At 34.1% G+C, this 18,307-nt stretch overlaps 1 protein-coding gene across 2 annotated transcripts in view; it reads right to left on the bottom strand.

The window, feature by feature from the left end:
- LOC118751766 (dopamine D2-like receptor) overlaps nucleotides 1–12,381 on the bottom strand; it is a 37,440-nt gene extending 25,059 nt beyond the window's left edge. The window contains exons 1-2 of one of the 2 annotated variants that reach the window (XM_036486583.1): nucleotides 12,134–12,362; nucleotides 11,637–11,944 (exon numbers count right to left, since the gene is read on the bottom strand). In XM_036486583.1, coding sequence (XP_036342476.1) covers nucleotides 11,637–11,944; nucleotides 12,134–12,271 — 446 coding nt within the window. In that variant the 5' untranslated portion in view covers nucleotides 12,272–12,362. Of the gene's footprint in view, nucleotides 1–11,636; nucleotides 11,945–12,133 lie in introns of both variants that reach the window. The other variant, XM_036486584.1, reaches the window with a different exon arrangement.
- Nucleotides 12,382–18,307: the final 5,926 nt, after the last annotated feature.

Genomic DNA, 18,307 nt, shown 5'->3' on the forward strand with positions numbered 1-18,307 from the left:
ATAAAACATTCAACAAAAAACATATGTATACTACGAATGAAACATCTATCTATGCGTAACTGGGCTATTACGCTCTATCGTTTAGTCGTTAGTAGACATGGGTGATAGTGCAATTTTTATAGCGCTGGCTCAATAACGCCGGCGCCCCTTGTGGTATCAGCGCACTAACTCAGCGCAACAGCGCAGTGTACTGATATGAACACGGCGCCATCTGAGTGTCCCCACGTGTCATACACAACACAGTGGTGTCATGTCTCTTATTTCTTTATTTTTCGCTGAGCAACGCTTGTACCGCCAACCGAATTTAGCTGCTAGGAATGTAGGAAATGCCACGATATTCTCTTTCTTGAGTAAAGCTTTAAATTAGCCAATATACATAATTTTCTGGCGTTCTCACCACTCAAAAGTAAAAACAAAGAATTGAGGCGAATTGTGTGTTTGTCTCATGTATTTCTTGGCGTTAATGGCGCTAGCGCTATACATATCTTGTTGTTGGCGCGGCAACTCCGGCTACGGTGTTAACGCAAATGCGCCGCGCAGCACAGTGTTACCCATGCCTAGTCGTTAGCGAGACAGCAACAAATCAACATCGCGGATGGATGTTCTGCGTTATTTCTTGAATACAAAGATGGATTGTGAGAAATATGTATGTAAATACATTGAAAATTATTTTGGTGGCATACGATGCCTTTTGGGTTATTCGTCCTTTAAAAAAAACTAGGGAATATGCTATTAAAAGACATTTTTACAATACATTTCACAATGATATGAAAGATTTTGATGAACATGAATTTCAATATTGACGTGGGTGAATCCAAATGAATTTTTTATTTGAGTTTTTATGTATGTACATATCACTCCATTACACAGTATTGAAGTGTCATATCTCAAAAAACTAAAAACTCGAGCAAAACGGCATTAATGTTTTGAATTTGCATATACTCCCAGGGGAAAAATTAATACACATCTTGTTCTAATGACTACTGGTAATCGTTACAGCTATGCAATTTTTACACATCATTTCAAATAGGTAACGTTCATTTTTGCATACTTAACTAGATTTTTTGCTTTTTTGGATTTTGTAACTTTTCTAGTAAATGAGCGATGCCCAAGAATGATAGAATACAAGATTGCGCCGATCAGAGAGGATTTTTGAGAATAACCTTTGTGTGACGTCACACTGGTGCAATTGCAAGAGAGAAATGCCAAAACGTGAGCAAGAATGGAAGCAGAAGAAAAAATGCTGCAAGGAAAACGCAAACAAGTTGCACAAGTGTGAAGCCATGCAAACAACGATTCTGTCAAATTCGTTAAGAGAGGAATAGCGGTCCGAGATCGGCGCAACCTTTGTATTCTCTCAATCGTGAGCGATGCCCATATACATATCGTCACCTGAAATGGAAAAAGTCGTGAGTAATATTTTCCTTGTCATAAAACGATGTGGGGAGTTGTAGTTCGATAAAATCCATCATATCAATCAAAAAGTTTATTTTGAATATTTTACGGGTTACGACCATTTGCATTTCAGCGACGATGTTTGTTACGTCTTTTTGCATTCAGGTGACGATATCTGTTAAATATGTGTTTTTGTTGAAGCCCGATGCGTTAAAAATTTTGTTTCACTTCTCGTAATTTCCTACTACATTGCTCATGCGGAGCTGTTCTTTTATGCTCACCAACACAGACACAGTTTAAAGCGCTGGTTATGCTCAAGGCAAGAATGATAGAATACAAGATTGCGCCGATCAGAGAGAATTTTTGAGAATAACTTTTGTGTGACGTCACACTGGTGCAATTGCGAGAGAGAAATGCCAAAACGTGAGCAAGAATGGAAGAAGAAGAAAAAATGTTGCAAGGAAAACGTAACCAAGTTGCGCAAGTGTGACGTCATGCAAACAACGATTCCGTCAAACTCGTTAAGAGAGGAATAGCGGTCCGAGATCGGCGCAACCTTTGTATTCTCTCAATCGTGTACTCAAGGCATATTAAACAAGGTAGAAGTGATTTTGACATTTCTCTCTTTTGAACAGCGACTATAAACGGCTAAAATGTTTCAACTATAATTAATTTTTTTTAAGTACATAAATTACAATTAGAAATACTATTAAATCCATTGAATTTTTTAATAAACATTATACGTAGCTAAGCTGTACACCACTTTATTTTTGTTTAACAAAGGAAACTGTCGTTATACGTAGCTCAGCTTTACATCAGAAGTCATGTTTGTATTACTTAAATATAAAAACAGAGATAAATTACAAACTTATGGCGTTTTCTTTTAACAATTTTGCCTTCTTATAAAAATATGGGAACATTTTCAGTAGGTTGCTTTTTATCCCAAAAAATGGCTATATTAGCAAAAAGTATGGCACTTTTGCTTAGTCGGAGGGCAATATTTTGAGAAATGAACACGTAAAGCTGTGAACGGGCTGAGGAAACAGGGCAACATTATTTCGAGAAAAGAAAACGCCATGATACAAACACAGAAGGTAGTTTAATTTATTGACATTCGTTGTTGTTGCCGAACCCTTCACTTTTAACAAGTTTATGATATTTAACTAAAATCATGCCACCAGGAAAAGTAAAAAAAATCCAATTTAATGAAGTTGGATGAAAATATTAAAAGTGTTGCGCGTTTCCAAACTGCCAGAATTCGGTACACCTGAGCAAACGTTGGAAAATACTTTTTTTTTTCTGTTCCGAGGATAGGGTACGTAGTACGATCCTATGCAGTTTGATGACAAATTGCTGACGCAAAATATTTTTAAACCTCTAAAAGATGTACCGTTATCCGTGGAACGAGGAAGAAGGTCGAGTTAAAATGATGCCCTGCAACTTGTAATAGTACCAATTTTCTGATTCTCGGAATTTTCTGATAAAGATGTGGTGCTGCTAAAAAATATATATACAAAAATATAAGCACGAAACTATGTATTTGTGACAAGAATTATCCACATAAAATGGAAACTAATGCAGTTTCGTTTTATAAAATTTAAAAAGTATGTTTGCACCATGTATTGTCTTCCCAGAGAGTTTTGCTCCACATCGAAATTCGTGCTCTTTTATTTTCTAAGTAAAGCGAATAAAACTTCAGACTTAAATTTAAGACATTCATAACAAAAATTTTATGAAGAAAATCCCCGCTACGTCCTCCCAAATATAAACTGGGACGCAAAATTGAAGCAAGTAACACAGTCCGACATGAAAATTTTCTCAGAGATAAGACTAGCCATTTCTAATACATTTTGGATCACTAAATTTGTAAAAATAAAAACTTGTATATTTGAATTTTAATAAAATAAGGCGAATAGCAAAATCGGTTAAAAACGGCTAATTTATTTTTGTAAAACGGCTAACAAATCGGCTGCCGGCTAAACCGAATTTTCTCCGGCTGTTTGCTATCGCAACCGGCTAAATCTAGCCGGAAAACGGCTAAAATAGCAACACTGGTTAGAAGACTTGGTTGCCTGAAGCCACGGAATTTCAGAACTGAGTAAGAGAATTTTCTTACAATATTATGCACACATAACCGCGTCAGGACCTCGATTTACACTGATATACATACGTATGTAGAAGAAAACATTAAATCGTTTTTTATAAGTTGGGATGCTTTAGAAGTAAATATTTAACTAAACGTGCAAAAACATTGGGCGAATAGAAACAAAAAATGTTTAAAACAGTTTCATAAAACATTTATTTCGTTTAATGACGTGGTTTCCTTTATGAGGTATTCTTTTCTGTCCATATGTATATGTGCATATAAGATGCGAATGCAGCCAAAATTCTTTGAGGGTAATATTGAAGTAATCCTTAAAATTAGTATACGTACATACATATGTATGTACTTATGCTGCTGCATTTCCATGGTGAAATTATAAGCAGGTAAAGTAATAAAAAATCTTTCTCGCTTTATTTTCCTGACATGCGGCTATCTTATAAAAATTTTTAAAGGCAAATTTTAAAATAAGATAGGGTCAAATCTTTCATCTCGCTCTTATTACTACACCTGGTATAATTTCACCATGATGAGGTTCAATTGATGCTAATTTGTAGCAAACATAGCACGCGCACCTCATAGGGTTAATTTGTTTGTTTACAGTTTTTTTGACATTATAACTAGCTACAAGAGAGTTCGAGCTAGTTGTCACTTCTACCTTGTTAAATATACCTTGGTTATACTTACATTGCAAGATTGCGCCGATCAGAGAGGATTTTTGAGAATAACTTTTGTGTGACGTCACACTGGTGCAATTGCGAGAGAGAAATGCCAAAACGTGAGCAAGAATGGAAGAAGAAGAAAAAATGTTGCAAGGAAAACGTAAACAAGTTGCAGAAGTGTGACGTCATGCAAACAACGATTCTGTCAAATTCGTTAAGAGAGGAATAGCGGTCCGAGATCGGCGCAACCTTTTTATTTTCTCAATCGTGAGAAGCAGCGCATCTGAAGCAGTGGTGTAAAAGCCTGATTATGGCAACTTAACGGAACGTAGACCTTAGAGAATCAAAATGAAACAGATTTCGCCGTGGCATTAAGTTACGTTAAGTTTCGGCTGTTCAATTATAAGCAACACCCATTTAACAGAATTTTTAAGAGAGAGCCGTAAGTTACGTTAAGTTGCCATAATCAGGCCATAATTATACTCGGCATAGAGTGCATAATTTCCCAGAATCAGCTGTTTAGTGTAATCAGTTAGTCTGTTCCAGTACTCCAGCATTTAGTTAGGAAAACATAACTGAAGAATGCTTATTCATAGCTTAAATAAAGTCGACACTAAAGTTAATTGCTGCTTTTTTTAATATTTTCAATGAAATGGCGGCAACTAACTTTATAATTGACTTTGTTTCGAATATAAATATGCCCTAATGTATGTACAAGAACGACTTCTCAGTAATTCCTGTAAATCTCATTGGTACTGGAACAGACTAATGAGAGCAATGAGAGTGGCATCTCTCTTTGAAAATGTCACATAGCGAAAAATCAAAATTTTCCAGACTTAGCTGCCATGCCCTGTCATGCGCTGCGTAGGATAATCGCTTGTATGCAAAGCTTATTAAACATATTCGATATGTGGCAGTATTCATGTTATGCGCTGCAGCACAATGCAAGTATAACCAGCGCTTAACTTTTGCCGACCACTGTTCTATACCTACTAAAACACTGCACGGATACATTTGAGTCGCCCAACAAGACATTTGTTAGCAGCAGTGTTGCCACTATTTTTTTCCTATCAAAATTTCCTACCAAGGCCAACCAAAACCTACCAAAAATTTTTGAAGTTTTTAAATTATTTATCCAATGCCAAGTTTATTAAAAATGTAGATAAGATAACATTTAGTAAAACTAAAACAAAGCTAGTATTACAAAAACAACTTGACTACGCATAACAATTAATTTTCTGTACAGACTTACACACATGTTTGTCTCTTTACACATACATATTATTATTCTTGTTCTTATTATTAATCTCGTTGGGGATACTCGCGCTGTGACCTAAGGAAAACCTTCACTCACATTATTTAATCCTTACTTCCTTACTTGCTTACTCATATTATAATTGCTAAAATGAGTTTGTTTGTTTGTTACGCTATCATGTTTCAACTCCTCAACCCATCATCATAAAATTTCATTTCAGCACAACTTAAAGTAAAGTTCCATGGAATTCAACGAGGTATAGAATTCTTTAATACTGAGTCTAAGTCTAGTAGAGACCATACTGCAATTTCCTTTATTAAAGGGAGTTATTAGACGCCGAGTAATACAAATTTTTCGAGTTTGGAAAATAAAGCGGGGGAAACAGGACAACTAATAAATTGTTAAATTGTAATTAGGAATATTTTCCTCCATCTTTTACTATTACATCGATGCAAACTTTACCTTCGTTTTATAAAGTACATGCGAGAAGTTACCGATGTAGCTGACATATTTTACCCATTGGTCCCTTGTGTGCATAAAATAACAGAGTATTACTAACATATGTGTTTCTTATTAAAAATTTGCAAATTGGGATTTAATTTTGTTTGAGTTGAATATGGATCGCAACAATAAAATTTTATTATTTTGACTTAAAGAATTTAGCTTGGTTCCGTGGCTTATTATTATGATAGTCTTTAAAACACTTGGTATGTAAATTAGTATTGCATTTTCGGCATCCATACATAGTTTTTTTCCACACTGGAAGTAGCGAGAGCGTTTGTCCAGTTTGGTGTTGAAATGGTCAACGCGGTCCATTCTAACGGACAATTCTGATCTCGTTGATACTGTTTTTCCATGACTGTTGTGAGCGTTTGCCATAGGCACAATAATGTCCTCAACGACTGCAAGACGGAATTCGTATTGACTCATAGGTATTTTGCATTCATATTTTGCGCACGAACAATGCAATTTCCACGAATTAACCATTGCAGCGCCCAATGCGTTTGTAAAAAGTGGCCAGTACCATTTTTTACCACGCATGCTAATGCGATAATTATTCATAGCCGATATTAAATACAGTAAAACCCGTTTAAGTACCTCACGAAAAATTTCAGCTTTTTGAGGTACTTAGGCGGGTTAGGTACTTAAAAGAACCCGCTTCAGTACCTCGATGCGGGTACTTAAGCGAACATGATTACTGATGTACCCTGCAGTGAAACCCAAAACTAGTAAGGAAAAATACTAGTTTACAACTAGAATTTCCTGACTGAAACCGAACTAGTTCGAAAATTACCAGACTTGTACCAAGTACAAACTATTTATTCATGCCCTGTTTTAACTTCGACAGTTTAATACAATAAAGTAAACAAAATATTATAACTTTTATTTGGGTATATTGTAAACCATTAAAGGGAGTATGTATTCAATTATAGCATTTTCAGTTTAAATGAAACTTTTTTCAAATTAAGTGAAACCTTTTTCAGGTTAAGCGAAACCTTTTTCAAATTAATTAAAACTTTTTTCAGATGAAGCGAAACCTTTTTCAAATTAAATGAAACCTTTTTCGGATTCAATGAAACTTTATTCAAATTAAATGAAACTTTTTTCAGATTCAATGAAACTTTATTCAAACCAAATGAAACTTCTTTCAAGTTAAATGAAACTTTATTCAAATTAAGTATTAAACATTTTTAAATTAGGGAACAGGAAATCAACTTAACCTAGTAAGGGCCGTTTGCACCATGTCTGGCTAACACTAAAGGCTCTGTTATGCATACTTGGCATTGCTTGAGAGTTGTCACATAAGGAATCTGTTAAATGAGCTTCGCGTGTAAGCTGTTACCCAACACACAGCATTACATACGTAGAAGTCTGTTGGTTTTTGATTTCGACGTAAAAACACGTACGTAACAGAGCCTTAACTCCCCATAACATCGACGTTATCGACGCCATACTTATATCAGGGAGTCGATAACGCCGATCATGATGTTTAACTGGGAGAATATTTTTACTGTTGCTACACGAATTCAAAGCTGTCAACTATTATTTTCTTAAGGGAGAAGAGGCAAATAAAGTACAAATACTCTCCCTTCTCACTCACTCGCTTAAGCGAAATGTAAAATTTGGCATTTGCATATTAATTGTCTAATTATTTTCTTTTAACTTAAACAAACTCTATGGATTAGAGCACAGTCTAATCACGGCAACATTCAACTTCGGTTCAAGAATAATTTTGACATGTCCCATTTCTCTTTTCCTTTTCACACCATCCTTTACATGTACTCCCGAAAACAGAGATATTTGAAGTTTTATAAGAGGAATTAATTTAATGATTTGCTTAGTTACCAAAACCCCTCGAAAATCACAACAAACCAACCAACCTACCAAAGCCTTATTTTAAGAAATGAAACTACCAATTTTGGTCCAATTGGACCGAAACGGCAACACTGTATTTAACATGCCTTGACCGTAAGGGAGAGCTAATTCAAAGTAATCCAAAAAAGAAGTCTCATTTCATTTGAATAAAGATTCATTTAATTTGAAAAAAGTTTCATTTAATTTGAACAAAGTTTCAGTTGTTTCTGAAAAAGGTTTCATTTAATTTGAAAAAAGTTTCGCTTAACATGAAAAAGGTTTCATTTAATTTGAAAAAGGTTTCGCTTAATTTTAAAATGGTTTCATTTAAACTGAAAATGCTACATACAAGACCTGTTGAATAATGATTAACAGGGAACGGATTTCATGGAAATTGCCTTTTTTCTGCTAAAGAGATAGATTATATTCGATTAAGAATGTCCACGATTTAGCTTTCCCTGATTCCATATATACACATTTGATGTTGCTTTTTTTAAGATATTTGCCTTTTTTAAGATATTTGCCTTTTTTTGCCTTTTCTACCTTTACAAAAGTCATTATAGCATTTACAATTTTTTTTTTAAGATTAAAAAATATTCACATGCCCATGCGGCTTATAGAAGCGCAGGGACCTCTTGCCAAATTGTTGTTGGAAAAATTCAAAGCCGTTTTCTCAGCTAACGTAGGCTTGGAGACAATAAGGAGTGTGGATAAAATTGTAAAGGGCGAGGAAAACGCCCTTATTCCTGATAATATGAACGTTTCAAACGTTCCATATTTAAATTGGGCTCCACTTGTATCAACTTACGTCGAGCGCACATTTCGTACATTCAAGGCTTTTCTTCGCGAAAATCGAATGAAAATGCTGCCAGAAAACTTCAAAATGCATCTTGCGGTTCAATGTTACTACAACTATACAGATTAAAGTTTTATGAGTTAGAAACTCGAAAGGATAAAATAGTCAAAGATTCAAAGTACAAATTTTTCATATAATGAAACTAGTTCATAGTTTTTCTCTTTTTACTTGTAATATAAACATTTCTAAAATAAATGTATTTTTTGATTATTCTTCGTATTTTATGTCTTTTTTTGTGCCTTATTTTGCTTTTTTTGCAATACCAAGTGCCTTTTCCTGCCTTTTTCGCTATTTTATTTTGCCTTTTCCAGCCTATTTCGTTATTTTATTTTGCCTTTTTAGGTCCTAAAAATCCATTCCCTGATGATTAATATTCATAATGATTATTAATTAAAGCATGTTGCTTTGGATAACCGTTTAATGAGTAATAATTAAATACGCTAAAAACGTTAATTAATTCATTAATTTTAATTACATCATTATTTTGTTATTTTTGCTCATTTTCAATTATTTTTTACTTGTTTTAATTACACGATTATAATTATTTGATTAATTTCTATTATTAATCATCATTGTTTGGTACTTAAGCTGCTTCACTGTAGATCAACGCCACCCATTGTTTGATTGTATTTGGAAACCACTTGTGCGGCAACCAAATGAATTTTTTTGCTTCGTGGTTGAAGCGTTTGGCTTTAGTTAATGGTTCATGGGAGTTATTGTTTGACATCACTCTAAAAACCTGAATTATAAGCATAGGCTTAGAATGAGTTTTTTTGAAAACAAATTATACTTTATGAAGTTTTGGACTGTCCCGTAAATTTCAAAATCGAAAAAGTTTCAAAAATATTTTTAGAATTTAATTATAAATAGACCATTTTATAAAATTCCAATGATATGCAAGTGGCGGTAATTTACTGCATAAAAAATACGTGAAAATAACTAAGAAGAGCACATAAAATGGAAATATAAACAGCATTTCATCATATAAAAATGCTAAAATTGAACTATTATGATTTTAAACATGATCGCAAGCGGTCAAAGAACGTCCGCAAAGGTTGCAGTTGAAAAGGAATTAGGGTGGTTTTTGCCTTGGTTTTTCAAGAGTTTGTGTGTTGAGGATTGTCCTCCTCAAACGTGATTTGTCCTTCTATGTCCTCCTTTTGAGGTAAAATGCCCTCCTTTTCAAAAAATTCCGTTCAGAATATTATTATTTCCTAATCGTACACAATCATTGTATTTAAAAAGCGTTTACATTGTTCAACTTTCATTTAAATGATGTTAACTTTTGATTCAACTAACCACCAGGCGAAAATTATTGCTTACCATATGTCATTTTGTTTGCTAGATATATAAGTATATGTATATGCTTTTATCTTGATAAAAGATTTTGTAAAATGGCTTAAAATAAGTATGTTCGTTACATTGGAGCGCAAATCTGCTTAAAAAATTTTGGAAAACGCGTTATTTCACATCCAAGAATATAATCCAAAATAACACAGGCCTGTGCGGTTTCCCCTTAGAATTGTATTTCATGATTACGATTACAGTAATCTTAGTCCTTAAATTTTTAAGGTTACAACTGTTATAATCATAGTGGTACCATTTATGATTACAATTAAAGTAATCGTAATCGCATATAATTTAAGGATTACAATATCGAATTCGTAACTATGCTCTCACTTTCCACATAAGCCTGCGTTTTTCATCGTTGATACAATGAAGTAAGCACAGCATTAGGCATTGAATTGGTATAGAATTGAATTAAAAACCCATTCGAGTGTTGATTGTACTAATTTTTATTATTTTCACAACTTTTCCGATGATTTCATCAATTTTTTCTTCCAGGTACCGCAAAAATATTTAATTTTAATGAAAATTTTCAAATCAAAATGACAACTGACGGCTGTTCACTTACCGCCAACCACTTTACCGTCGTCCGCTGTAATTCTGGATAGAACTTAAATTTTCCAGTGAAAAGGTACAAAAGAACGCGAAGCATTTTCAACAGATTTATGATCTAGTTATGAGCAGTGAACTTATTCTTTGGTACAATTTATGGAAGAAACAGAAAAAGAAGTAGTCCGAAGAAGATTTAAAGGATGTTGAAGCGATAAATAGGTGTACTTTCCCTTTTGAGCGCTTTTCCATGCACAACAGCGACTGTGTAGCGATCGTTTAGTACCCTTCGTAGAGTAAAAACCTGGCTCAGAAGCACAACAGGAGAAGTAAGGCTTTCCGGATTATGACTCATGAGCGTCCATAGGAAACTCGTTACCGAAAACCGCGAGATGATTCAGAAAATCCGAGACGTTTGTTATTAGCGTAAAAAGGGTTAAATAAAAATGTATAAAAAAATTAACAAGTATGTAAATTTCGTTGCCCCCCTTAGATAAGATCCTGGCTACGCCATTGTATATCACTATCTGCTCTGTTTTTCTTAAGAGCGAAGGGTTAATATGTCGACAACATTTAGACGAAAAAGCCGTGATTTCTGCATACTTAACTCAATTTTTGAGCGATATACTATTTTCTTTGCCCTAGTTATTGTCTGTGCACCTATGACTTATTTCAGTGGGCGGGGAAACGGAGATTTCTGCGATTTTTTATTAGTTCGGCTCTGAATGATTATGGGTAATTGAACACTACATATTGCAATACCTCAGCCTTTCCAATATCTTGAAAGTCTTTTGCGGTTAACCATTCTAACTTGCTATTGATTTGCGCAAATGAAATGTTACCTCTTATAAAAACTTTAATCAATGATGAGCCGTCATTGCTCTTCAGTTTATTAGTAAACACATTGGGCCTTGGGACACTATCTACCACTCGTGGTACGCCTTTCAATTATCCATGCTTGATTACTAAGTTTTTACTGTGGCCATCAAAATTTTTAATTTATTTCACTTTATCCGCCATTGTATTTCTTTTGTTTGCACTTTTTGTTTTATTTCTGTGTATTTGTAATTAACTAGAGTCTATTATAACTATTTTTTATGTCTCTTTGTGACTTACTTGCCGGTCTCTTCCACAACGGTGGCTAGCATAAACTCTGTGGATTTGTCATTGACGATGACGTGGCAGTCGTCGATATCCGGAGAAAAGGCACCACCTCCGGGATCCTCCTCCTCTTCATTCGACCCGGACGCTGTGTTCGTCGCCGGCTCGTCAGGTATAATGCGGGCCGCATGCCTTCCGCTGTCCAACGCCGTTTCGGCAAGTCGACGCGTCTGTGCCACATTCTCAATGACACTGCCACCCGTCAACTCCGAGAGGTGCGGCGTCCGGGCAGCACGAGCTTTTTGTGCTCGGATACTTAATGCCTATTGTTCGTGACAGGACACAAAAGGCGGAGGAAGAAAGGAACATATTATAATATTACACTATGCGAAATCAAAGAGGAGTGCATGCAAAAATATGCTAGTAAGTGCACAAAAATATGAAATAGCTGTATGTGTTTGCATATTTTTGAGGAATTCGAAAAAAATAAATTTTAGCTTTTGCCTAATTACCCTGAAAATACTCCAGTATAAAAACACCATTATGATGCACGGAATGTAGAAACTGGTGAGTGATGAGCAAAGGATAAACATTGTGTTGTAGAATAGACACAGTCCCGGGTCACGATCAGGCGTGTTGTTGAGACCCATCACTATGGGCAAGCCGATAGCCACTGATATCGCCCAGGCTAGCAGGATTGTCAGGCAAACACGTGGACTGTTTCTGTGTTTTGCATATTCTATAGGTCGCGTCACAGCAATATACCTGAAATTATGTGCAAACCAAAATATTAATTTATGTAGTAAAAGATAGTTAAGACGTTTATCTAAATGTTTGGTCTTTTTGTGGATCAATATAAAAAAGCTATTTATTTCTTTCACATTCTAAAGCGGATTTCGTTAAAACTAGTGGTTGAATTTCACTTTCCATATATTGTTCATTATATTTGCACTAAATATGTATTCTATGTCCTTTCTGCTGATAACAATTTTAAAATCCACAAGAAAAGGTATAAGAGTTCACTTCCGCCAAGCCTTAACTGCAGGTTATGCTTATTGGAAAAAGGTGGTGGTGTAGTTGTTAGCTATGCGCGCTACCACTCCGCAGCGCCTGGGTTCAAGCCAAGGTCCCGACTAACATAAAAAAAAAGAAACCGTTTTTTTTCAAATAGCTGTCGACCTTCGGTCTGTGTGACAACATCAAGGCGCGCGCCACAAATCGTAGGAGAAGCTCGGCCTAACACCAACATACACTTGTGATCAGCTAATTAAGCCAGCAAGATTTTGATAAATTTTGGCTATGTTTCTTTTGTTTATAATTTTGCCAAAAAAGTCTAGCTCATTATATAACAAACACTACATAAATCCAGATTTTAAACTTTGTGCAAAAATTATGAAAAATCTGCAAAGTTTCAGCTAAATTTTCAAGTTTTTATTCAGATTTTTCATAATTTTGTTGATTACGCACTTTAATTGCCCATTAAATTCTAGGGTAATAATGTGCAAGTCTTAAGTTGCTAAAAAATCGTGTTGATTTTTAATAATTTTTTTTTTTCTGACTTGATGACGCATTTTTTTCATACAAAAAAAATTTTCGAATTTATTTTGTATGGAAAAAAATTTGTCGAATTTATTTAGTATGGAAAAAAATTTGTAATGCAGTCAGAAAAAAAAATATTAAAACTCAACGCGATTTTTTAGCAACTTAAAACTTGCACATTATTACCCTAGAATTTAATGGGTTATTAAACTCCATACTCAAAAAAAAAATCTGAATAAAAAGTTGAAAATTTAGCTGAAACTTTGCAGATTTTTCATAATTTTTCCACAAAGTTCGAAATCTAGATTTATATGGTGTTTGTTATATAATGAGCTAGACTTTTATGGAAAATTAATAAACATTAAATAAACGAAAGCAAAATAGCCAAAATTTATCAAAATGTTGCTGGCTTAATTAGCTGATCACAAGTGTATTTGTAAGCGCCAATCTATTGTTAAGTACAGGCAAAAGAAAGTCAGAAAGAAAGAAATAAATCTTTCCAATCACCCCATTTTAAAATTCTTGGAACTTAGCAGGCCTCTTAACTGCAAAACTTCACGCTTTTGGTGGAAATGAGCTATAAATCTCTGTTAATTTAAACATTAATTTTAAGTTTTTCAAACATATTTTCTTAAAACAAAATTTATGTTAAAAGGCAGATAAATTTTAAAAGATACTAGGGAAGACGGTCTAAAATTGTAATCCATGCAAATTTTCTTTTATCACAGCGCACGGTAGTGCGCGCGAGTGACGAAAGCAGCCACAGTCGCATGCTGAAATGACTCGCTTATATATACATGAGATTTGTTATCGAGATTTGTTGGAAAGGTCTTTCAGAGTGTGTCCACAAAATGTATTTAAGCTTCATAAACGATTATCCGAATTCTTAAGAATTAGGCTTAAAGTTGTGAAACAAAACACGTTTTTTTGCCTTTTTCTGTATTCTATAGGTTATTAACTTTCCAAGGATACCTTATATATTGAGCTCCGGCTACTAGTTGGAAAGATATAGAGCTTAAAGGGAAATTACAGAGAATTTTGAGTTTTCATTTAATTTCTGTGTTCGTATGGAAAAGTAGCTTATGTCGAAAGGCTGGCTTTAGTATAATGCGGCATTCCCTTTATTCTTTAAACGAGAAGAAATTTTTCGATGAGACTTAATAAGAATATTGACTTGCTAGTATCGGAACTATTTCTGGCACGTTTATTTGCCAAACGTTGTTCAACGGCTTAGTGCCTGTGAATCATTCGCAATCACATGCTGCGAATGCCGATTTATACTAAATCCAGCCCTTCGACATAAGCTACTTTTCCATGCGAACACAGATTTCATGAATTTTATAATAAATTAAATTGTAGAAATTTCGCGCAGATGCTTTTTAAGAGAAGAAGTGGGGATAATTTAAATAATATATTTAGCTTTACATGCGTATTTCTAGAAATTTTAGCTGAAAAGTTTGCAATTGTAATGATAATTTGTTGATATCTTTTTTTATTTTAATTTAATTTACTTTTATAAAAAAAAATACGCGAAAAAAACCAAATGAAAAACATTGCGAATATTATACACCGCCCGAACAAAGTATTGGCACAGCAAATTTTTCACAATATATGCAAAAGTTTTCATTCTAATATTTTTCCACTGATTTCGTATAAAAATATGTTTCATTCTACAACGAAAAACATAAAATTATAATTCCTAAACTTTGTGCAAAACTCGCGAAAATTCAGCAAATTTTCATGAAAATTTTAAATTTTTTAAGAAGATTTTTTAGAATTTGTTTGAGTATGCAGATTTGTAGCCCAATGAATTTTTTTATAATAAAGTGCAAGATTTAAGTAGCAAGGAATTACCGTTGATTTTTTCCACACAGTCTCTTCCATACAACAATTATTTTTCGAAAATACTTTATATGGAAAAAATGCAAAACACCTTCAACAAAAAAAATTCTCAAAAATCAACGCGATTTTTGACTAACTCCTAACTTGCATTTTATCACTAGAACTTAATGGGCTGCAAAACTGCATACTCAAAAAAATTGTCAAAAATCTGATTAAAAAGTTGAAAATTTTGATGAAAATTTGCTGAATTTTCGCGAGTATCGCACAAAGCTTAGGAATTATATTTTTGTGTTTTTTGTTGTTGAATAAACCATATTTTTATACGAAATTGGCAAAAAAATATTAGAATAAAAATTGTTGCATATATTATGAAAAATTTGCTGTGCCAATACTTTGTTCGGGCGGTGTATAAAGATCACTACAATTTTAAGTGAGTCTTTATAGTTATTTATTCGTTTTTACCAGGTTAGTCAGTAAATTTATACTCAGCGAAAAATGGAAATATATGTTTGAATTAAACATTCCAAAATAATAAAGTGCTAATCATTTTACAAATTTTCAAAACGGGTTTTTAATTTCCTGGTAGCTTTAAAATAAAACTTTAATACTCAATCATAAAGTTTCAGTTTGTATAAGTAAACCTCGCCAACAAAGGGGCTTAAGCACCCCAGAGTAGAATAATCCCCTTCAAATTTTTTTTCAAACCCTACCGAGGATACGTAAAACTCGCCTGAATGTATTCGTCACATATATTCACAGATACTAAATAATACATGAAAAACCTGTGCACGCGCAAAACTATCTCCCTTTGATTGCTGTATCCAAACATATTGCGCAGAGTGCTTTACCTATACAGTGTTTTAATCTAGTAATCAAAATTCAAAAGGGGCATATTGTATTTCAAAAAAGTAATTTTGCTGCCTCCATGAGCCGATTTCTTAGAGGCTCGTATATAAGGCCGGCTGCACTGAACAATTGTTCACTTGGATCGCTGGCGGGTGGAGCGCTCAAATATTTGCGGGCCAGATCTGTCCATTTGTCGTATTTTAGTTTAGTTTTCCACCAATCGAGATAAGCTCGTTTTTAGTTAAGAAGGGCCTTCAATTGAGCTTTCACATTTTCTAATGCCTCCAGATTCTACATCCGAGCCTTCGCTTTCACTGGAGGAATCTAAAATTATTTCTAGATTGTTTATAAGACTTTTAGCAGTACTTGTTGAAGACCCATCAATTTGGTTGATATACTACTTAACCGTTTAGCGCCTGAAGCTAAAAGCCGGTTATTGTCCGCACTCTGGTTAGACAGACTTAGAGCCATTTCAACAATATTAGAGTGGACTCTCTGCCCACGTACACATTTGCATTCGCAAAGCATTTGTATCATTTTACGCGAATGCGAATGTAGAATTCGAATGTGTAAAATGATGTAAATCATTCGCATAACGAATGCGAATGCAAATATTCTCAACATCCCTGGTATGCATATATTAAAATCCAATTCGATTGATTGCATGTTGATCTGTTGAACTAACATAGTTGAGTTTTGTTTTGTGCACAATTTGCATGAAGCGAAACAGACATTTCTTTGCTGTTATTTATTCTAGGCCTGCAACATCGATATCGATATTGGTGAAACATCGATGTTTTGAGACAAGATTAAGGGTTTCGAACATCGATTTTTTGCTTCGATGTTTTTCTTCGATGTTAATTTTTTTTTTTTTTTAAATTCTAAAAATCCTGACTAAAAAGTTGAAAATTTGCATGAAAATTTATTGAATTTTCCCGAGTTTAGCACAATATTTAGAAATTATATTCTTTGTTGTAGTATGAACCATATTTTTATAAAAAATTAGCAAAAACAATTACACGAAAATTGTGGCATACATTGCAAAAAATTCTCTGCGCAAATACTTTTTACCGGCAGTGTTTATTTACCACTCGGTGCGGAAACTAGGGATGCAAACGATGCATCGATGTTTTTGAAACATCGATAATATCGGTTCAATTTTCGATGTTTGCCATCGATGTTTACAATTTACTAACATCGCGAAATTGACGATACATCGATGGAAGTTTTACCGATGTTTTAAACATCGACTTTAAGGAGACTCTCCGACCTTCTTTCGGTATGTTTGACTGACCTTAAATTTATTATTCGTTCAGATTTTTTTTGTTATTTATGGCCCTATAGCAATTATATTCAACAATTTTATCGAGCTTGAGGCCGTTTCTTATGAAAAATGTTATTGAAAATCAACAATAATTTACAAAAGGTAGAAGTTATAGCTGCTATTTCGGAGACCACCACATCTCCTCAGTGACCGCGGTTGAAGAAGTCTGATTAGTAGATGTGGTGATGTCCCATTTTTCATAAAAAACGGCCCCAAGCTCAATAAAATTGTTGGATTCATTCTGCATGCTAATAACCTAGCCGTTAAAACAGAACCAAACACCCCTTAAAATTTTAACAAGATCAGGCCTATGATCTTTAGGCCCGAACGATCTTACGATGTTATGCATTTTGATTCTAATAATAGAAAGGGTATAGAAAGGATAATAAAATACAGAAAAATACATTCATAATTATTAAAGTATTCAATATTGCTTTAAATTTAACTAGAAATTAACAAATTGCAAAACATCGGAAACCATCGATATATCGGTGTTTCTCTGGCGATGTATTTTAGCCTCGATATTCTTTTCTCCGATGCATCGAAACATCGATGTATCGATGTTACTGCTCAAAATTTCCATCCCTAGCGGAAACCGAGTCAATTTTGAACATGTATATATTTAAAAGATTTTCAAAGTTTCTCCAATTTGAATTCAGTGGTTTTGAAATGTTTAAATAAGTTCAGAATATAATGTGAATCAAGGCGAATTTATACAAGGTGGTAGCAAGAATACAACACACAACAACCACATGTATTTTATATCAGGGTCAAAATGTCAAATCTCAATTCGCCTCAAAGTTTATATGTATTTATCATCAGATATATTAGCAGATTGGACAACACCACCTTGTATAAATTCGCCTTCGTGTGAATCATAACGGAACTAGCTATTAATTATTATTGAGAAAAAATGCCAATTCTTCAGATTCTATATTCGAGAATTTGCTAAAGCATGGAACAATCTCGATCCTTCTTCCATCAAAAGTGGCCTCGACGATGAGTTCATTCGATTTAATTAAGCGATCAAGAATGTGAAGACGTGAAATAATTTCGCTATTCACAACTGGAAATGAACCATAGCCGTGCGAATTACGACCCTGCAAGAACAGTGACAATCATTTGACCGGTAAAA

Source organism: Rhagoletis pomonella, unplaced genomic scaffold (genome assembly GCF_013731165.1).
Source record: "Rhagoletis pomonella isolate Grant_MI unplaced genomic scaffold, Rhpom_1.0 Rhpom_scaffold_00977, whole genome shotgun sequence".
NCBI classification, from domain to species: domain Eukaryota; kingdom Metazoa; phylum Arthropoda; class Insecta; order Diptera; family Tephritidae; genus Rhagoletis; species Rhagoletis pomonella.